General features: G+C 43.4%; 1 protein-coding gene across 1 annotated transcript; it reads right to left on the minus strand.

Annotated features, from left to right (window-relative positions):
- Positions 1-5,025: 5,025 nt before the first annotated feature.
- Positions 5,026-10,068, minus strand: LOC310868598 (E3 ubiquitin-protein ligase UBR2-like; the record flags this gene model as incomplete). Its single annotated transcript, XM_083779055.1, has 1 exon — positions 5,026-10,068. The coding sequence occupies one exon, from the start codon at positions 10,066-10,068 to the stop codon at positions 5,026-5,028; it is 5,043 nt and encodes a 1,680-aa protein (XP_083635181.1).
- Positions 10,069-23,157: the final 13,089 nt, after the last annotated feature.

Genomic DNA, 23,157 nt, shown 5'->3' on the forward strand with positions numbered 1-23,157 from the left:
CCCTGTGGCTGGGTTCCCATGCAGTGAAGTCTGGACACTGTTTTCAAGATCCTTGTACTTACATGCAAATTATTGCAGAGGCTCCTGAATGTATCAGTGAGCTATGACATTCCTAGATTCTTTAACCATTGTAAACCAAAGGCCCTTCCATCTCATTCCACAGTTTATGATGTCATTAAAAGGTTCTGTGTTAGCCTCTAGCCCAGTCTGAAGGGACAGTTTCCCTCTTTTATATCTGTTACATCATCTGAATCAGTTACCACATTTAAACAGCTGGAATTATCTTTACTGACCAATACCATGCTGTTAAGGAGGCTCTAAGAACACAGTTGTATCCATAATGTGAGATAAGAGCCAGGGACGTGCAGAGAGTGTTAGAGAGGCTTAAATCTCATATAGAGATTGCACTTTTGGACGAAAATAGCAGATCTACAAGCTCTCGACGCATCGCGCTACGACGCGTTGACAGCTTGTAGATCAGCTATTTTTGGGGCACAGCCCAGCACTCTTTAGCTAGTGGAGATGTATGGTGTACGACATGGACTTCTAAACAAATTTGTTCAACGCAAAATACTGTGTTCAAGTTCAGGAGACTTCGGGAAAAAATGCAATTCTCCTGAATGCTGGCATGGAAAGGAGTGGCATTTGCATTTCTTTCACCATAGTAAATGCTGCATTCGTGGTCTGGGAAGGGCAGTTGTTTTACAGGCGGGTAAGAGGGCAGGGCCCTTTGATGTCTATGTGTGCACATCCCTGATAAGAGCCTTCAATCTACTGTTAAACATTGTATTGTTCCTGTGTAACAGTCAATCACCTAAAGTAAAGATACCAGTTAGAGCAGGGGTTCTCAACGTTTATGGCTGGGGAGTCGGGACCCCCGGAAATGCTTTGGCTCGCGTGTAAAACTAATAGCTATATATTTTCTTGGAAATACATTGCTATATAAAACTATATACTTGACCGGATTTCCAAAGGCTCTATACTAGGTCCCCTCCTGTTTTCGGTCTACATCAAATATCTTCACTGAAAATAAGGCTACTAACTGCTATTTTTGTCATGCGGCATTGCCTCTCCAAGTTTTGCGTTGATGGAAACATTTTCTTCTTTGATCATTCAACTGTTGAATCCCATAATTTGTCTTTGCTGATACTGGCACCAACCTCCTGTCAACCTCAAGCAATGTTAGGACAATTTAACTATTATCTCTAATATAGCAGGCAAGCAGTTACATTGATTCTTTCTTTTTAAGTACTGTAACCATGGTAAAAGACCAACAACAACAGCAGCAGCAATAGATCTTCAGACTGTGACTCTCTTACCCACAGCATCTGTCTGTCTGCTTATTCCACAGCCAACACCTGGATCCACACACACACACACACACACACACACACACACACACACACACACACACACACACACACACACACACACACACACACACACACACACACACACACACACACACACACACACACACACACACACACACACACACACACACACACACACACACACACACACACACACACACACACACACACACTGAAGTGTTCTGGGATGTAATTAATTTCAATTCAGTTCATATGTTCAGATATTCGGTTTGCAGACAGGGACTATAGTGGAATAAATTGTAAAACATGCAAGAGATTAAAGGTTAAAAATGGTGAAAAACTTCTATAAAGGTTCAAATCCAATCATATCACCTGGCAGAGTTAGGTTCCTGTTCCCTGCATACACTATAAAGTCATTAGAGGATTTGACTGTGTAGAGACATGTTTGGGGTCATTTTAAGGTCTACTCAGGTTTTTGTGAGCACGCCAGACAATTTTGGTCTTTTGGAGTTGCTTGATTTAGTATTTAGATATGTTATATCCATTTCATAAGACACGGTTCCTTGAGGATATATAAAGGAACCCTTAAAGACACATGGCAGTGCTCTTTGCACATACAGCACTGTGCAGGGTTCCAACCGACACAGGAAATAGAAACCCCATTGGATTTCAGCACAATGCCTTAACCCCTCAGCCATCACTGCTGTATTCTCAGACCTTAATGACAATTAACTATGTGTGTGTGAAATCCTATGTGTCTGAGACTGGGATTGTGAAAATCACACATAATTTCAATATTCCCTAAGAAGAACGGAGTCACTGTCTCTCGCTCGCTCTCTCTCTCTCTCTCTCTCTCTCTCTCTCTCTGTCTCTAGCTGTTCCAATCAGAAGACCCCTTGGAAATACTGTCCTGAACGTCCCATAACTTCACCATGACGACAGCTAATTGGATTAATTGAGGTAGTCAGGCTCAGCACATTCTGCCCTACAAAACCAAAGTGCAGTAACTACGTTTTTGGACACAGCAACTTATTTGTGGCAAATTCCACCATATGGCAGCATTCAAAATAATCCTCCCAAATCTTCCCATATCTTTTCAAATGAACTTCCCAGCAGCGTTGAATCCATAAACTGCAGAGTAATTGGCAATCACATGACATCGACATGCCAATAATACAGAAGCCGTGCCAAAACTATTCCACCAAGCCTATAATAGGTTTGATGGATGCACAAAGGTTTAGGATGTGGCTGAGAAACAACACAGGAACACAAAAGTATTTTTTGAGACTTAAGTACAACATTTATGTATTTGTCGAATTTCATGTTCTACTGAACAGAAACACTAATAACATGCTATCAGAGACAATGGGGGGGAGGAAATACATGAAGGCACAGGCACAGTACAATCCAGAGTGTACTTTCCCTGTTGTGATGACACACAGTAATAAACGTTGGTGGCGGGTAGAACAGACTGGAGGCAGGGAGTGTTTACAGTCACGAGTGTTTACAGTCACTGATCTCTAATCTGTTTCTCTAAAAACAACACCACGCTATCTAAAGATAAGTTCTTATCTTCAAGTTAACTGCTCTCTCTTTCTCATATATCTGTGCATGTCTCTCTTCTCTATCTTTTTCTAACGCATTGTGTCATCTCTCTTTCTTTCTTCCTGTCTCTCTCTCTTTGTACTAGTGCATGCCCTCTCTCCAGGACTCGTTTCTTCCCCACGTTGTGCTGTACTATGGTCTTGGTTTTGACCTCGCCATCCCTCTCTATTTCCCTCTCTCCGGTGTATACACTCTCTCTCCCTCTCTACTCTATCTATACCCTCAGGAGATATACTTACGCAATGCTGTTCTGACCTGTCTGACATCACCCCTAGATCTTCATCGTTCCCAAGTAGGCCCGGTGGCCGACGGGCACAGGTCTAGTGTTATCTAACTGGTCAAATGGGGACTGGGATAGAGAGAGGAGATAGCTGAGAAATGTACGTTTGCTCTCTTCAAATTACAAGTAGAGTCTACAGAGGCATTATGAGGCTAGCAGACTTGAAACAAGAAATGATCGTGATATTAGGTCCTCAGTATGACTCATGTATGACTAGGTCTTCTACATTTGATGAACATTCACTAGTCAGGTTTCACCTAGCCTCGGTACCAGGCTTTCATTTTTGTTGGTACAAAAATTGAAAGCCTGGAGGAACGCATTGGCCGCTCTGGTCTAAAAGTGGGAGTCAACACTTCCGGGTGGGCGCAAATCTCAGCCGCGACCCGCCCCTCTAGACCAGAAACCTAACACAACATAGCTCAGGCTAGGTTTCACCTGACAAAAAGATGGCAGTATACTATTGTTGTCAGCTCATATTGAATGTTGTTAATGTCATTGTTTCTTGAGGTGATGGATGGCGATTGCACACAAGCATTGGTAAGTGAAAAAAGCCCTTTGGAACAACACTTCTTCTAATGACCCCTATTCTATATTGTCTTTGCCATCTTCAGAATTTTCGTTTGTTTTCCTGTACAGGTTAAAAACTATACTATTATTAGATTTAGTTTTGTTTTTAGTGTGCAGAGCTATGGATGTGCCAATGTGCAAAGGTAGACAGCAGTTGACAGTATTGCCCATGCTTGCCCAAATGGCACACCTTTCAATTTTATTGGCTGCAACAGGGTAACCGGAAAGCTCACCCAAAAACACGCTCGCCCAAAAAAGAAAATCGGCAACCGGATGCTGCCGTGCCCGGGTGACCTTTTTGGTATTCTGCAGCAGCTGTGTTGCTTACAACGAATTATATCTGGCTTATGCAGACTGCCATGTTTTACCCTTCTGTAGTCTTTAACCTTAACCGGAAAACACAAAATCAGTATAGAGTTACATGCCGCAGCTAGGTCAGTCTTGGGTCTTTAAGTCCAATTACAATATATGTAATTGATTGATTTAGTATTGTGTAAGAGGCGTTCCCCCGTAAAAAATGCTATCTTGTGCCACCACCTAAATCCTTAAAATACCTCTGCTACCCCATTACATTATACAGGTGTATAGGAAGCTCTTAAATGCGTAATTCACGGAAAATGTTTATTACTTTCGGATAAAGCATGGCATACGATGGAGCCTGATACCTCTATTTCTATCTACTATTAGATGTATAATCTGTATGATATGTATGTATAATCTGTATATATGACACAATGTATAATCGTAGATTATACATTGTGCATTTCTGACCAGCTCAGAGAGACAGGTTAGTATTTTGTATAATTTGTTCTTTAATTAGTACGTGTTATGTATACTTATTCTCTACCCTTATGGTACCGTATCTTTGTTTCAGCAACAACTGAATTTCAACAAAAAAAAAGTATTTGTTCTATTAATCTGCATTAAAATGTGTATCTCAAATGTTTATGTAATGTACTTGTTGTACTTTACGTGAGTTCTGTATGTCTGTTCCTGGAGAGACCATGTGGGGTAGATCTCTTGACATTTGACACAGGCTGCTCTTGTCTTGTTAAAATATAAAAGAGAAAAGACAAAGTAAATATTAAAAACAAAAAATAAGCGTCCAAAAATAATAATAATAATGATCTTTCATAATAATTTTTTGGTATAGCACAATCTCTCTCTCGCGCGCGTGCGTGTGTGTATGTGTGGTAACGTCAGAGTCCAGGGATCAGGATCACCAGGGCTTCTATTTTGCTATGGCGTAGGCGCGTAGCCTATCTCCTCTGCAATGCTGTGATGTTGCCACAGACGCTGAATCCTTAGATAATGATCTGAAGAAAGACGGAGGGGATTACCTCTCCTCAGATGCTCGTCCGTCTCCCCATAGTCGTCCAGATAAGGCGGAGCGTAAAAACTGTTAGTTTTACCGGAAAGAAACAAAACCTGGCAGCTCCGAACCACGAGGAATATTCCCAGTCCGGCTCCACAGGTATAGCTGTGTGCGATGCAAGACCCAATGTCCTGACAGCAGTAACTCTGAGAGCACAGCATGGCGCCGCACACCAGGCACATGGCGGGAGCACTGGGACAGGCAAAGCTTGAAGCTTTGTTAATCAAACAGCTGTAGTCTTCAGGCAGCTCTATAAGTCTGTTGGACCGCCTGGGATGCCTGACCAGAGGACCGTTTCCCTGCAAAGCCCGTCTCACACCTCCATGGCAGCACCACCCCTGTATGAGTGTGTCCATAAGCGGGCTGTGTCTGTGGTAAAGCTGCAGCAGATTGGAGGGCAGAGCGAGGTAGGCGCACAGCGCCTCCCACTGGCCAGGACCTGCAACCTGCAGTGCGGATGGCGTCCGCGTAGAGTTGAGACGGGTGAAGAGCAGAGCGGCTGATCGGAGGAAAGGTTCGACTCTCTTCTTCACACAACGCCACAGGTGCCTCCCTGAACACACCTCTGGGAGACTGTCCAGGTGACTCCTGACTTTGTTGTAGAGGAGGAAGGTTAACTCCTCTTCCTCCTCATTCCCTGCTCCTCCTGACTCCTCCTGCTCCATGGTCGCCTCCCCTGGTACAGATGATATCATTATCTGGACCAGGTGAGCCACAGTCAGCAGGTGGAAGAGGTGTAGGTGGGCTGAATCGGCTATACTCTGTCCCGATTGGCCCAAACCCTGGACTGTACTGTATGACATCAGACTTGATACCAGGAGATGAAACATGTCTACATCCAAGATGCATGGAGCGTTCTCAACCTGAGGATCTGGAACAACAGCTGAGAACAGTCTGATGAAGTGTGTGCGTACAGTTGACAGTGGAGAGGACATCCAACAGACCGAGGCAACCCTACACAGAGATGTCAAACAGCCATCCTCTCTAGAGGGCAAACCTTCAAATAAAGGCCTCTCCTCATCTGCCAAGAGTCTCTCAGTAGATTGTATGGTGAATGCACAGCTGTTCCAGGACATGATGGGGACTCTGGGGTCATGGTCGTTAGGTTTGACATTCAGTCCGACCTTGTATGTTGCCATGCCAAAGGTACTCACCATCTCCTTAATGTTACTGGAGAATGGTATAGTGTGAGTGAGGTCCACTTCTGGTTTAAGGCCTTTCCTTGTATTTGTGTGCAGAGCAGCAACCTGTTGAGATGTAAACTTCAACCATTCCTCCAAACTCTGCTGTTCACCACTGTGTGAGAGTCTGTGTGTTTCTGGTAGGATAGGTATGACTGCATTACTGAGACGTTGACACAGAGGACAGGGGAACTCTCCGTTCTCTATGTCATTCTTGGGGATGACTCTCAGATGGCGCCATTCCTTATCCTGCTCCGCCTCAAAGTACCTCTGCCAGCAGGAGGCGTGCATGACGTGACCACAGCTCCCCGTGTGAGTTCCACAGTTCAGCTCAGGGTGAATAAACAGAGGATCATGGTGTTCTGGGTCAGGTAGAGGCGTGCTTCTGTTTTGAGACAAAACAGTGGAGCGCTGGACAAAGGCAGCCATGACCATGGCCTGACCATGAGCTGTGACCTCTTGTTTTTCCTGACAGACAATGCAAATGACCAGCTGACGTTCGGAGGAACCAGAGCGACCTGGACCGACACACACCAACCCATCTGGAGCTTGATCGGGAAGACTGCCCGGAACGGGAGCCTCGTTCATTTCATCCAGACTTTGTTCAAACAGTTCCATGTTTTCATTGAGGAATTGTTTCTGCATCTCTGACATCTGGGCCATGATCTTCTGTCTGTGGAGATGAACTTGCTCTGCCTTCCTCTTCCTCCTCTCCTCTTTGGCTTTCTCTCGCACCGCCTCGTTATGTGCATGTGTGATGGTTGTGTAAGTAAATGTTGAGGCAGTTTGCTCCGTCATGGTTCTGATATTGGACACCATCATCAGTATCCAGTGCACCATGTCCTTATGGACCTCCATGTGAGGTGCGTTGTGAAGAGTCTCCAACAGAGCAAGGATACTGGCCGAGTTACTGGCACCGTCAAATGGACGTGATATCTTGCTAGTGAAGTTAAAGATAATATCAGCCCGTCCAGAGCTTTTCTCTATCTGCTGTTGTTCCTCTAACAGTGACATGCCTATCAGATGGAGAACCCTCTGCAGCATAGACTCAGACCAGTGTCCTGTACTGGGCTCCACAGCCCATTGCAGCACAGCTCCCAGTATAACCAGTAAGACGTCACACTGTAGCAGGTTGACCAGACTGGCAAATGATGGAGAAAAGGGGGGCATCACTGGTGGAAGGAGTGCAGAGCTTTCCCCATTCTGTCTCCTGAGATTCCTCTGGGCTTCTTCCGCCATGGACCGGTCACTTCTAGAGTAATGATAGAAGTAGAGGTCGAAGAGTTTGGAACACTCTGGTCTGAGTTCATACAGTCCTCTACCTGTCACACCTGGCTTCTTCTTGAAGAGTGCCACACTGTCAATCAACCGTTCAATCCATGCATCCTCATTCACATTCTCTGGTAGAGATTGTAGTAATTCACTGTGAGACATTGCTTTCACAGAAAGGTGATGGATGATCTCTCTCCTTATTTCTTCTGAAGAATGGACCTTACTTAAGCCACACACATACCGCTCTCCCACAACCATGATAATGACATGAAGCATCTCTGCAATTAACATGTTGTTCTGTTTGACTATATCCATGTTGGTATCCCTGCTGTATCTCTTCTTGTCATCTACGGAGTTGAACACATGGAACAGCTCAAACCTATTGAGAACGACCATCAGGAAATTATCTGGATCCATCATAGACGCCCCGACCTGCAGCATGAGGAGGTCTTTGTCAAACATCTCCCCTCTGCACTCCATACTGTGGTAGTAATAGATCTGGTTTAGCCCGTTGTCAGATAAGCTGGTCCCCCTCCACATCCCAGCATACACTTGGGCACAGAAGACCAGGCAGCGTAGGGAGTGTTCTACTAGCATGAGGGGGTTCAGTTCATTCAGTGGGAGCTGTTCAGGGCATCGATACGCCAACTCTGTTTTACTGAGGAGAACGTGGAGGCCAGCCAGCAGTCTAGAGACAGGTGAATGGATGGACATTTTCTCCTTTGACACCAGGTAGGGTATGGACTCTATAGAATGCCCCGCCAGGCTCAGGATGATGGGCTGCTTTCCCTCTGTCGAGCTACCGCAATACTGACTTAGAGCACACAGGACCTTCCTGTAGGCTTCTGTTAACACACGCTCATCAGAAGCACACCACTGCTGAATCAACGAGATGACAGGGGTCAGTATCCTTTGCTGGTTGCAGCTCCACTCTGGTTCCAGCATATAGTTATGCCGGCGTTTCTGTCTAACTACTGGATCCACCCCCTGGATGCCTTTGAGCAGCTCCAAAAATGCATCAAGTCCTTCAAGAAACTTCTCTCTGAGCTGGTCCGTCCATTCTGTAGGTCTACAGGTTAACACATAGTTCAAATCTTGTATAAGACCATAGTGGTCAAACGGTTTGTGTCTCAGATGACCCATTAAACACTTGATGATCGTCTTCATTAAATCCTCTTCTATCATCAACATATGAGCCAGTGATGGGACAGTGAATATTTGGACAGACAAGGAAGTGATGCTGTCTTTGTCGTGATCGTCCTCTGCATAGTTGTTCTGCAATTGCTCATAGTTTTTCGCAAACTGGATGGCAAACAGGCTCTTATACTTCGGATCCATAAAGAGGGTGCTCATCAATAGTTGATGACACACGTTCCTTGCTCCTTTCCACATCTTGAAGTCACACAGCATCAGAGTGTCGACCAGCGTCTGTCCTTCAGGTGCTCTCTGGAGTACAACCTGACACAACACCCTCCGCAGAGCCTCTGAGTATCCTATGATTCGTCCAAGCCAGGACAGAGCTTTGAGAGCAAAGCGCTGATGAGCCACAACAGAAGAATGCATCACCTGAACTCTGAGAGGTTTGGACTGACCATTGGCGGAACTCACTATCACTGACCTGGCCTGTTCACAGGACTGGAAGTCTCCAAAACAAACAGACTTCCTTCCATCTCTGTTGATTGCGGAAGCGAAGCTCACAGCCTCTTTACGAGTGCAGCCAACATCTTTCATCATCAGTGTGTAGATGACCTGTTCGAATGTATGAACCTCGTCATTAAACAGCATACAGCAGAATGTGTCATCAGCCCGCTCTGGAGGTCCCAGTCCCAGTGGAAGCTGGTCTTCTTGTTCCCAGGTCAACATGTCCACAGCATATTTGAAGATGACAGAAAAGACATTGAAACAACGGGCACTCATGTCATCTGACAGCTGAGCCTCCCGTGAGTCTGTAACGTTGGGTTGGTGTTTCTGACAGGAAGGAGCCTTTTTCCACGCCTCGTCATCTCCACAATCACAGACACCTCCTCCACTTGACGTGTGCATCTTGTAGCGATGGGCTTTGTGCACGCTCCCCAGGAAACACTCCATACAGAGAACACAGGTTGGGTCTGTTGCACACTCTCTGCAGGAGTATGTAGGTTCTCCCATTTTGAACACATGCCCACAGAGGTGAGAGGGTGACTTGTTCTCTTCCAGTTTGGCCAGTCCAACGGACGGCTCATCACCACACAGGAACCACTCCAGAGGAGACAGTAGGACCATCTGGCACAGCATGTCCTCACTCTGAATGTCAAGGTCGGGACTGTAGATCCTGGGGACATAAACCGTCAGGTGGCGGTAGATCTGACTCGAGAGATCTGAAGACTGCAGCCATGATGAGATGTTGTCCTTGGCGGAGAAATTGTTTAGTTCAGCACACATAGCTGAAATCCGAAGCTCTCTGTGAGACTGCATCGTGGATCTTTGAGCCAGGTGTAGTGGAACTCCATATTAAACAAATGAAATCTATGATGTCAGTTGACTATGATTCATCTATGATGGATGGCTCCATATTTGGGCAAGGTTCAGCCCAATTCAACCACCACCGGCTTCCATTATGAAATCAACATGAAATATGTTTTATTTTTTGTATTTTTAACATGCGAGTGAGAGCACAAGAAAGAGAGAGAGAGAGAACTCTCCATAATAAGTCATTTCACTCTCCTTTATACTTATTGACAAAGTGATGGATGTTCTTGGGAGGGAGTGAGGAAGTAGGGCAGATAAATGTAGTAGTGATAGATCAAGGAAGACAGGAGGAGAAAGAGAAGGGCTGTGCAGAGCCAGCACTCTCCTTTGAAAGAATCACAGATAAAACAGAGAGACGGATAGGAGGTCTGAAACATTCTCAACATTCTCAAAGTTGGTGGAGATTGGGAAAACATAGTGGTGGATAGATTGAAAATGAGAGAAAGGAACGGGAAGTTTGGTCATTAGCGTGGAAGTGGAATGAAACAAGCATGTGGTCACTGGTCTTTTAGGGCAAAGAAGAGAGCAGGAAGAAAAAGGGGTGGATGGATAGATGGAAAGAAAAATTAGATGTCCAGTTGCCGGAATGGCAAATGGAGCGAGATAAAATTATCTCTCTTTAACAGGGGAGCCGGGGAGAAGTGAAGTTCCTCTTCTCCGACAATCTCTATAATTGCTGTGTTGGATAACATGATGGAGGGAGAGTGGGGAGGGAGGGAGAGAGAGAGAGATATGGAGGGTGAGAAGCGGATCCATAATTGGAGAGAGGAAACATGCTGTCAGCTTATATCAGGTCTGTGTGAAGCTGCCTGCAGTTAACCAAGCTGAACCACCCACCACTCACCTCTAATGACCCCTGAATCTTCAGGACAGAGAGAAAAGGAAAGAAAGGAGACATTGATAGCAGTGATGATGTGAGATGAGTGAAGCAGGTCTGCATGAGTCAGTCTGCCTCCAATGTGTTTACCAGATTTATTGGTCACATGCTCATACATTTATATGTACAGTGAAATGTTGGTGTAATAGACCCCGCCAGACTGTGCTAACAATACAAAACAACGTTAATAAAGTAAAAAATAAATAAATAAATAAGATAAAAACTAGAAAAAGTGCTCCTCAGGGCACAGGTCTAAGCCAGTTCAGGTAGGTTATTGTGGGCCAGAAATGTTTGGAATTCGCCAATCAGTATGGATTATAACTATTATAACTATAGAGATGTGTATTGTGTACCAATTTGAGTGATGTTTGGACAAAACTTCTAGAAGTAATCACACCCGTGTGAAGTGAGGGGCGCTCTTATCATCATACATCATCTCATTCCGGGCCGATCAGAATTGCTGTCCTCACCTTCGAGAAAAAGTGTGGAAAAAGTTTGCGGCAAGACAACAAAACAGCAAACAATCTGCAAGCTCACTGTGGTCTGAACTAGGTGTGAAGTATAGGACGCTTTGTACAGTCACATTTAACAAAACACACACGTGCGTCACCGTGCACACACGCACGCGTGCACGCACAGTGTCTGGGCTCCTCAGCTGGGGAACAGCTGTTGAGGCCACGTGTTGATGTAATCAGAAACCCAAATTGGGTCGCTATAAAAAAGTTTAATACTGTGTATGTGTGTGTGTGTGTGTGTGTGCGCGCGCACGCACGCCGCACACGTGTGTGTACTGTAAACTAGGTTTCTCTGTGTGTGTGTTTGTATGCACGCTCTGCTGGTGCAAGTAATAAGATCTAGAAATGCACTCTGTCGAGGTGCCAACTTGCGCCTTGCACACAAGTAGGCCATGTATGGCCTACTTGTGTGCAAGGCGCAAGTTGTCAAGCAGAGCGGCAAGTACTTCTACTTGAAATGTACCTCACCATACGTCACCATCAACAGCCAATGAAAGGGACACGGACATAATATCTGGGTGGGACATGCATTTCCAACTTGCAATATTCCAAGTAGGCCAGTGCCCAACAGACATCGCTGTAGAGGCTCCAACAGGCACCTCTCTAGTATAAGTAATATAAGTAATTCAGAGAAGCATGTAATACAGAGAGGCGTGATGTCATCCGAAGACGTCATACTATCGTCTTGTAAATAAGTGTAGTGCTTTATTGGGTAGTCCACTCACAGTTAACAGTTGTTTTGTATTGAGTTGTGCTTGAAATGTACTGTAATTCTGCAAACTGTTAATAAATACTTAATAATAATTATACATAAAGGCTTTCTACATTAAATAACGAACGATATGGGGTTTGTAGCTATTCTTGGGTTTGTGATGTGTCCCCGACATGGTTCCGTGTTCTGGGCTAGTGCAGTTTACTGATTGGAGACTGCAGATGACGTCAGCTTTCTATACTTGAAAAACAAAAATAGGAATATTAACGAAATATTCAAGAAGAGTAAACCCCCTAGAAGAGTTTCCATGCATGTATTGCTGATTCGCTGTACTTCAATATGAGAAATATTGTTTATGGAATATACTACATTGGGTAAAATATACACGGGTTTAACGATGGTTTGACAAAAGTTAAGTTTAGTGTTCTATAGGGTTAAATGACACAATATAATTGTTTTTAATGCCATGATATTAAGTTCAGAATTGATTTTTGAGGCATAGCCCCTCCTATTCAGCTATTGTGTAGATAAACATTAATTCCCATTCCATTGACAATGAATGGAGAATGTACATCATATATGTAGCCAGGCAAATTGGCTATTTTTGTCAATGAATGGATGATGTACAATGATAAGAGCGTTGATTGAACTTTTCATGGTCTATATTGTTTAGAATTGCTTTAAAATGTTCTAGTATGATTGAACTTTTCAATATTGTTTAGAATTGTTTTAAAATGTTATATAGTAATAATTTTGGTACCTGTGTCAGAGTACCCATCTGTGTGTGTCCCTTTTATGAGATTTCTGTATCTGTCTCTCTGTGTCGTGTCAAATATGAAGTGTGTTGCCTAATCTAAATGTGACGTCATGGAATCTACAGGTGAGGTCCACTAGCCTGACCAGAGCCTTTTTGTGGTGGTTCTGGACAACCGTGTATCTGACCGACTGGACACCGGGCACTGCACTCCCTGTGGTGGTGTGGAACGCCTGTACCAAATTTGAAGTCGGTGGGGCGAACGGTTCTCGGCTTCTCGTGTTACGTGGATTCCAGACGTACATGGTGCATTTAGATATATGCAGCCAGCATGGCTGACACAGCTGCCATCATGAGGTTTTTTAACTAAGGTGTTCATGTTTAAGTGTGAGTTAAATTAACACAGGAATTCAGAGCTTGTATTGCAACAGGTGTAGAGGGAGGAAGGAGAATGGATGCTATGTTGAGAATGTAGCACTGCATAGCTGGTGTCAACCTACTCATATCTCACAGCCCTAGTGGCCTTTTCTCACAAAAGCTTGTTCTTATTAAAGTCCTAATTGCAAAGGATCATGCTGATCCTGCCTCGTTTAGTAAAATGGCCTATCTCAAGAGTGTGACTTAGGCCAAAATAGGCTTTTTTTGGCCTAAGTCACATGGTTTTGTGACTTAAATTGCATCTAAACACAAATGGCCTAAATCAGGAAATTGGCCTAAATCAGGCCGTTTAATCCCATTTAATTCTATTTAAGCCGTCTGTTATATTACATAACTGACAGACAGTCAGTGTTATTTTTATATTAACAGTCATAAATTAAACGTTTTTGGTGAAATGATGAAGAAATAGCATAATATAGATTTGTTTTGCATGAGTTTTCTTTCCTGAAAAACTTAGTAATACATTAGCTTAAGAAGGTGACACGTCGGTAGGCTAAAGATAGGCATAGGCCTACTATTAAAAGAGTGATTTTCTTATTATCCATTACACATTGGACAATAAATTGGACACTGTGCACCAGGTGTGGGTCACGGTGTGCTTGGTTAACAGTGCTGTTACTGTAGCTTTAAGAGAGACCAGTTTGTTTAATTGAGTTTAATAAAAAACCCAATCACTAACACCTGCTGCTTCAGTTGATGCTTTAACAAGGCGTCACGGATGTTTTTGACTAGTAACCTTTTTGAGTCAAAGAACTTTAATGGTTTTTTGAATTCTGTAATAGGGCCCACAGTTTTTGGAATAGTCCCATATTTGTGTGTGTTCTTATGGGAAGCCGGTGAAGTTTTTCTACAAAAGGGAATAGGCTACACGAGAAGAAAATATGCCGCTGCTGAGCTTCAAGCGAACCATTCACAAAACGGTAGGCCTACGGCTACGCTATGCCTATCTGTTCAAGTCATCTATCTTTATTTCTACTCAACGACTCGTCTTTTGTATATGCTACTACTTTTAGAGGATACTTTGTCCGCGCGCGCGCACACACACACACACACACACACACACACACACACACACACACACACACACGCACACACACAAGGGCGTAGAGCTTCTTTAGCTACATACAACATGTAAACTATAACTGATTACTCGCTGTGTTTTTGTCATGTAAAAAGCATCTCATCTGATCTACAACATTTGGGGTAGACTAGACATGCATCTTTTACACTTAACAGTACAGTAACAGAGGTAAACATAACCTAATGAATATCGCTGTAGCTAATTGTCCAATCTTGTCAGATTCGAGATTCATGCAAAAATATTAATTTTCTTTCTTATTGTAGGCTGCTAATGTATCAGTAACTAAAATCTTTGGTGTCAGGTGGAAACTTTGTATGTCCAAATAACTTTTAAGGAAATAGGGGGAAGAAACAAGATATGATTTGAATTTCTCTGCCTGAACACATGTAGAGGAATTAATGTTCAGAATATTCTTTTTTACATATGTTTGCTTATAGGCCTACCTAAACTTTCAGCAGCTGCACAGATTCCCCTAGGCGAAACTGATCTCAGATCCTATTTTTTTAACCCATTTAAAACACTGAGGCCTTCTAAATCCTGACCTAAGTTTTCTGAAAATCTTCAAATATTTAATCAGAAAATACAAAATTGTACATAGCAATAAGAACCCCAAAATGGGTTCCTCTCTTGAAGGGTAAAAACACCAAAAGGGGTTCCCAACTTCCCGTCATAATATCCCTCTTCTTCGACCCCTGTCCTCTGTTGCCTATAAACACATAGACGTATTGGTTGTACAGTTGAGTCCCTCATGTCTCTATTCAACACATACTTTTGTTATGGCTGATGTCACACGACCTTTACCATCCATGTGTGTACGTGCGTACAAGTACATGGGACTGTATTTGTGTGTGTTTCAGCCAAGTTTACTACTTGGCACATGCTTACAACATACCCATGGCAATGAAATGTGCTCCAAGCTCTGTCAACACTCAACAGTGTAAAACACAACGAGGTAGCATAAGTTTGACTGCAGTTCGACATTCCATAAGAAGGGGTATGCGCATGCAGAAAGTCAGTGGCAAATTGAGGGGCAAAGTGAGTTTAACTTTGCTTAATGTCGTTTAATGCAATCAGATAGTACTTTTCTGTTTGGATGTATGGGCTGTCAAGGCCATGTGATGATAAACCTGCATAAACCTCTATAGGCCTACTAACATGCCATCAGACGGAGTTAGACGTCATCTCTCTGTTTGTGTGTGTGTGACGTGTGTGTGTGTGTGCGCGCGCGCGTACATGTGTGCGCGCACACTCGAGCATGTGTGTGTGTGTGTGTGTATGTGCGTGTGTGTGCGCCTGCATTTGTGCATGCACGTGTTTTTAGAATATAGGTACCTTCATTTGTGCATGAACATGTGTTTATCTTTTCCCTTTGCAAAAGTAAAGTGTTATGATGGTACTTAATCATTGTGTATTGAGTAAATGTATGAGCTCATAGTTTCTACGCATGCTCACTCACTCACTCACTCACTCACTCACTCACTCACTCACTCACTCACTCTGTACTGTCCTCTGTCGTCTCACACAGTCCCACTAGGACACACTCATCTGTACTGTACAATCAGAACAGACAGGCGGACAGGCAGACAGAATTTTCAGAACGATAGATTGATTCATTGATTTGATAGATGGTTGATTGTGCGTGCATGGTCCCAAACAGCAGTGGCTTACAGAGTGGTTAAAGGGGCATTCCATTTACTATGTCATTAACAGTTGACAGTGACTGCGGAAAACGATTTACCGGACTTTTAATCAACCCCCCTTCACTGCCGAGATTGTTGTATTACCTTTAGAGCATACGCTGAATTATTTGGGCTTTTAATCCGCGAAAATCCAGCAAAAAAAGCTCCCCTGGTTTGTTATGATCCGAGTGTAGCATCCACCATCTTGGTGCACCCGGAAGACGCACACAAGACTGGTCTCAATGAGGCGTTGCACCCCATTCGTTTACATTGGCCTCAATTTCCCAGAAGCCCTAGCAGCCCACAGCATGTGACGATTTCCGTTTTTTTTATCACAACAGATGCACCTACTCTCTTTCTCCGCGGCGAAGAAGATTTTTTTTACATTACGGCGGATTAAACACATAAAACAAAACTCGCGTATGTCCGATATGGCAGCGACATTAACCTGGAGTAATCCATTCAAAGCACGGAAACTGTTAATATACCTTAGAGCTGTTGTGTGGAAAACTGGAAATAATACAAAAGTCCCCCCATTCTGTGTGTCCCAGAACTAGAGGTCTGAAAAACATGGTGAAACACATCTTGATGATGTCATCATCAAGATGTGTTTCACCATGTTAATGATTCTTTTCATAATTACAGTTCTAGGAAACACAGAATTATTTCCACACAACAGCTCTAAGGTATATTAATGACAGTAAAATGTTGAAAATGAGTGGAATGCCCCTTTAAGGTGTTGGACTTGAAATCCAATGGGGTTTCCCTGCACAGTTAACCCTGCTCATGGAGTCATGGACATGCAAGGTACCGTTCACTCTGGTCATGAACTTGAGACAGCATTATAGCTGTCTGAAAGGAGTGCTCACAGTTGAAGTGAATGGTCTATACTTTGCTGTTTGTGGTTGTCATGCACTGAAAATAGCCCATATACAAACCTCACAACACGTGGGCTACTTTCAGAGTGTGACACCGGCGCTCAACCAACTGAACCAAGCGCCAGTGGCCCCTTGGCTTAAAGTTCTCAATGACACAGGGGTGAAAAATGGGTTACAAAAATCGTGGGATAAAAAATATATATTAAAAAAAAGTTCTCAATGACTCAACTAGGCACACACATTTCACAATTTACTGTGACATATGCTGTGATGTATAATACTGTACAATACATACAAAGTGCGTGCGGTTATTGTTAAATGTGAAAATGTAAATCCACTTTCTGCTTACTGTCACGTGAAGTGCTTTTTGCTGCAGATCAAATCGAAAAATTTACTGCTGATTATTTTTTACATAATTCACTGTTAAATTAATGCATTAAAGTTTAGAATTAAAAAAAATACTGGTATGATTTCAGACAGTACAGTGAGAATTGCATTGGAAGTTGAACTATTCATGTGGCAAGGTGGCAGTGGTCTGATAAATTCAGAGTTCAGACCAAGACAGGAAGAGCCGTATGCCAGGATATTCTGTACATGAGGCTGATTCAGCACATCACTGAAACACATAATAATGACTGTCGCTGTGAGCAGGGTTCGAACCTGCGCGGGGAGTCCCCATTGGATTTCAAGTCCAACACCTTAACCACTCGGTCATCACAGCCGTGGGATCTTATTCTACAGCCTCAGTAGAATAGAACAATTGCTGCCTTTGTGCCAGGAATTGATTGCCTTTATCTATTGGCCCCTTGCCAAACAAGATTAGTATTGACGTCCTTTAGTAACTGGAGTCGAAGGAAAAAAAATAAACTGCTGTGTTGCTTATTAGTTATTCATGTCATATAATTAAATAAACCCGATTCCTTACCAGTGAATGAAAACTGTAATACTGCTGACAGCAGACAAATTTGCATACTGAAAAGCAGCTGTGATGGCCGAGTGGTTAAGGCGTTGGACTCGAAATCCAATGGGGTTTCCCCGCGCAGGTTCGAACCCTGCTCACAGCGTTGCTTTAACTCCCTGAGACAATGGTGACCTACACACTCTTGTGCTCTGCTCTCTTACTCTGAGCCCCCTAATCGAAGGCTATTAAAACTACAGTATACTGTCTCGCGTTGGGGTCATTAGTGCAGCTTCCTCACAGAGGGACAATGGGTTGACTGTCATGGCTGCTCATTTAATGAGAAGTTACACAAGGAGACGTTAGCGTTTCTATTACTGTGAAGACATCCTGACACACAATAGTAAGAACATACTGTATGTCACATGTAACTGTGAAAAGAGATCATGCATTCTTAAGATAGCAGAAAGAGAAAAAGAAGCATGCATGTGCATACACCACACACACACACACACACACACACACACGCACCGACGCACGCACGCAGGCACAGGCGCACAGGGTTGAGGAAGCAACATCTAATAATTTTACTATTGAATGCTTGTACAGTATATAGAAAAACTCTTGACATCTTGAATTTAATCGAACATGCACTAACACTTTAGTCCCCTCCACCAACCACTCCACACTAATTTTCAATTCAATTCAAAGGGCTTTATTGGCATGAGAAAACATACATTTACATTGCCAAAGCAGAAAGAACAATACACCAATACAGCAATACAATCAAAACAAGAATTATGTACTTTGAAGGTCAGGATCTTCAATAGATCAACTTCTATGTACCAAGATCACTCGATGCAGGTATAGTGCAGTAATATACACAATGATTAGTCTTTAGGGTGGTTGTGTTCCATTTGATATCCTTCTCCTTGTTACGGTGCGTGTCAAAGTAGAACCCCAAATGCAGGCAACACAGGCAGAGTACTTTGCAAGAGTTTAATGAAGACAAAACTGAAGCAGGCAGGACAAAAACCAGGGAGGTCAAAAGGTAAACAAAAGAGTAAATGTATCAAAGTCCAAAAAACACACAGAGGATCAAACCTGAGGAACACTCGGAAAAGATGTACTGAAAAGCAGGAGTCCGGAAAACACACTAACAAATGGTTATACTCTAGCAAAGCATGAGCAGAATGAGTCCAGTCTTATGGGTGGAGGCTGATAGGGGAAGTTGGCACAGGTGAGTAGTGAGAAGTGAACAAATGGGCTGATGAGGCAGTTGGAGACAGGTGTGTGTGTAGAAGCAAAGGGAGGGGGGAGTGGCCAAAGTGGAAAGATGGACAGGCAGGGAGCCAGACCATAACACTCCTATCACAGCAGCTCACACATCTTGCTGCTGTGTTTGCACATTGTTGTACTTCGCCCAGCAGATATGGGAGTTTTTTCTTATTGGTCATGTTTTCAAAATCTCCGTGTGTGGTTGTAATCTGTGGGAAGTATGTGTCTCTGATGTCTTGGTACAATGGACAGATGGTTAGGAAGTGTAGCTCTGTTTCCACTTCATTTAGTGTGCAGTGGGTGCATAGTCTGTCTTCTCTCGGGATACAGGTCTGCCTATTACGGCCTTTCTCGATCGCGAGACTGTGCTCACTGAGTCTGTACCTAGTTAAGATTTTTCTTTGTTTTGGGTCGGTCACGGTGCTCAGGTATTCTGCCACTGTGTATTCTCTGTTTAGGGCCAGATAGCATTCTAGTTTACTCTGCTTTTGTTTTGCTTCTTTCCAATGTGTCAGATAGTTTTTCTTTTGCTGTTTTATAATTTGGTTTAGTCCAATGGGTTTTCTATCTCGTGGCTCTGTTTGTGTTTGTGCCCGGAGTTCCAGGGCCAGCTGGCTGAGGGGGCATCTCTAGAGTTTCACTGTGTGTGAGTGCCTTGTTATGGAGTGCATCTAGGTCGCTTTCTTTTAGGTGGTTGTTCACTCACAGTGAATGGCACGGTAACAAGAAGACTCACCCCGGTGCGTCCTGGAATTTTCCCCAGTGAGGGGGATAACTTTGTAATATTCTATTGGCTGTTTGTATTCTTTTTGGAAAAATATAAAAAGATACTCCTGTGGAAAGGCTATATTATATTACTTATATTGAACCTATAAACAATTTAGTATTATTTAGTATATGTAAGGTTTTGCCCCCTCAAATGGTACCTCGTCAGATAATCCCCACATATCCTACAACAACTTCTGTGAACAGACTTCACTGTAGTAGCTTTTCATAAATTATATTTGTACTTAGGCTGTTCTGCTGTCATGAAAGTTTATAGTTAGAGAAATTCTAAATCCAGCCGTCTGCTGTCCAGCCTCTGCCACCCCTCACTGGGGAAGATTCTGGGAGGAAAACAGAAACGGGGTGAGTCTTCTTGTATTCAATGGCACACCCTTCCCCCATATGGAGAAGGGAGGTCGTAAACCAGAGGGACCCTGATGTTCAGGTTTTACGACCACACTGTGATGGGAAACACCTCCCATTCTCCTCTGGGTGTCTCCTGTCTCCTATTAGAGCCTTGCATATAATGGGACCAGTCATAAACCATCTCCCCAGGGACTAGCCAGGGAAAATGGTAAGAGTTTAAGTTCATTATTATTATTATTGTGTTTTGGGTTTCAGTGTAATTTTTTGTTTGTTTAAATAACTAAATCAACAAATAAAAGGAGATTAGTGGGGAAGAGGGGGAAGGAATGGAGGAAGGGAAGAAAATAGATCACACTGTATTTGTTTATTGTGGTGTGTGTGTGTGTGTGTGTGTGTGTGTGTGTGTGTGTGTGTGTGTGTGTGTGTGTGTGTGTGTGTGTGTGTGTGTGTGTGTGTGTGTGTGTGTGTGTGTGTGTGTGTGTGTGTGTGTGTGTGTGTGTGTGTGTGTGTGTGTGTGTGTGTGTGTGTGTGTGCATGCATGCATGCGACCATGCGTGCGTGCGTGCCGTAATATCGTAATAAACCACAGCAATTGCAGACTCAGCGGTTAGGGCGAATTATGTGGGAAACGAGAAAGGATGGAGAGGGTGCAGATGGAGGAGAAAAAGAGTAGAACAGAGTAGAACAGAATGAAGGGATAGAGAAGGGAGAGGGGGTGGGAGGAGGAGAGCGGTGGATGTTGGTGGGGCACAAAAGAGAGAAAGAAGAGTCAGAGGACAGCGAGAAGTGAGGGAGAAATGGTCAATGGAAGAATAGCTGCTAGAGGAGACAGAGAAGCTCATGAGGGGGAGGATGAAGAGGAGAAAAGGGAGGGGAGGATGAACTGGAGGCAAGTAGGAAAAGAGAACTAGAGGACTTGATGGGAGGGAGAAAAAAGAGAGGGAGGAACACCAGATTGAAAGGAGAATAGGGGAGTGAGAGAGATTAGGAGAGAATGAGAGGTTAGAGGAGGTAAGACGAATGAATGCTCTATGTAACATCCTTCATAAAAAGTACATCAGCACTGTCTCTCCTGGTTTGTTTCTTTCATTTCATTCATTCAGTTCGCCCCATTATATATTACTTTTCATAAAGTATAATGTATTTAATATCAGAGTTAGTTATAGTTGGCCCCCATGCATGAAGAAAAAGAAAGAAACATATACACAAAACAATTAAGTGGGGAAACGCATCCAGGCATGCACGCTGTCTTCAACCTTCAACTGCTTGAAACACACACGACCTCAGTGATGTACCATTCGGCCAAACTCTCTTCCTCTCTTTCCTTCATCGGTGGGGAAGGCAAACAAACTGCATAGTCAGCAGAGCAGCCAAAGACAAAGGCTCTGTGATCAACGAGAACAACATCATATTTCAGAGCTTAACTACCGGTTGTCTTCGTTCACCGAGTGCGGAAAATGACAGAGCTGCGCAGAACGATACATCACATTCACAGGACATTATTATGCAGTCTCTCTCATTGTCCTGCACAAACCTCGTAATAGAATTGACTCTAGGATGGGTGGTGTTTCATTTTCACTATGAGACTGTGACAAATGTGATTGTTTTGCTCAAGTTTTGTGACCAAAACACTGCGCCTACAGTATTGTAAAGTAGTAAGTACAGTAGATATAAGTGAAGACCACTTTCCCTGCAGGTTCCTGTTCCTTTTTGCATCGACCCCTTGTTTTCCTGCACATCTGTCACCAAAACACTTAAAATGTGCACAATGTCTTTCTATGTTTTTATACAAATACTAAATAAATGTGCCGGAACAGGGCTTGTTGTGCATGCACGGGAACTAATAGTACGTAAGTAAGTGTCAAGAGAAGTACACATTGTACAGGCACAACAGGAACGCACAGTTTGCACTGTTATATGAACACAATGTTCACAATAACAACACAACAGACTGCAATACACTGCAAAAACCTGTAAAAACAATAAACCTTTACTTGGAGATACTAAATCAATTCAGGGCACTAGACCAGATGCCACCCACCCCACTCCACACTCTTGTCTCTCTTGTGCACACCGTGTCCTGATCTGTGGGATAAAAGTGTGCATGAGACTCACTGGCCCTGCAGTACAATGTGCTCTTTTGTGTGGCGTTGTTGTTGAGGGCAGAGCCAGAAGCTCCACTTACACCTGAGACGATGACTGGGTTTATACTGGAACAGAGATTTTGCTTCTCAGCCCTATGTAACCATGATCCTTTCATTTCAATGCTGTTTTAACATTAGAAATGTCAACACTGGCCCCAAGCCTGAAGCTTATAACTCCTATAATTTCCAAGCATTATAGGTTATTGTAAGATTTTCTCTCTGTCTGAATAAAGACTGCAAGGTTAGAAGCGAAGATTACATTTATAAGAAAAATACATGTTACTGTCTCTAGTAGAGCATTTGGAAAGGTTTAGACTAGCTTGATGCTTTGTTTTTCGGCTGCTTTCAATGCATTGATTCTGAGTTTAACTGCTTAACTGAGTCTGCGTAACTCAAACTCCTGTGTAGCTCAGAGAGGAAAAATATGCCAGAAAGGTTAACAAATCCAGGTCCGCAGGCACTCAAGGTGGTTTTGGGTGGATGATTCATACAAGCCGACACAGCGTTTTTATTTTGTTTAGTGTAGCTCACATTTAATAAAATCCCTTTTCCTACAAAATCCACCTTGAGTGCCAGGACCTGGATTTGCTATACCTTTCTGATATATTTGTCCACTCTCTTGAACATAATTTCCTTCCATTAGCACCGGT

This window comes from Protomyctophum parallelum, assembly GCF_964188405.1.
Source record: "Protomyctophum parallelum genome assembly, chromosome: 13".
NCBI classification, from domain to species: Eukaryota; Metazoa; Chordata; class Actinopteri; order Myctophiformes; family Myctophidae; genus Protomyctophum; species Protomyctophum parallelum.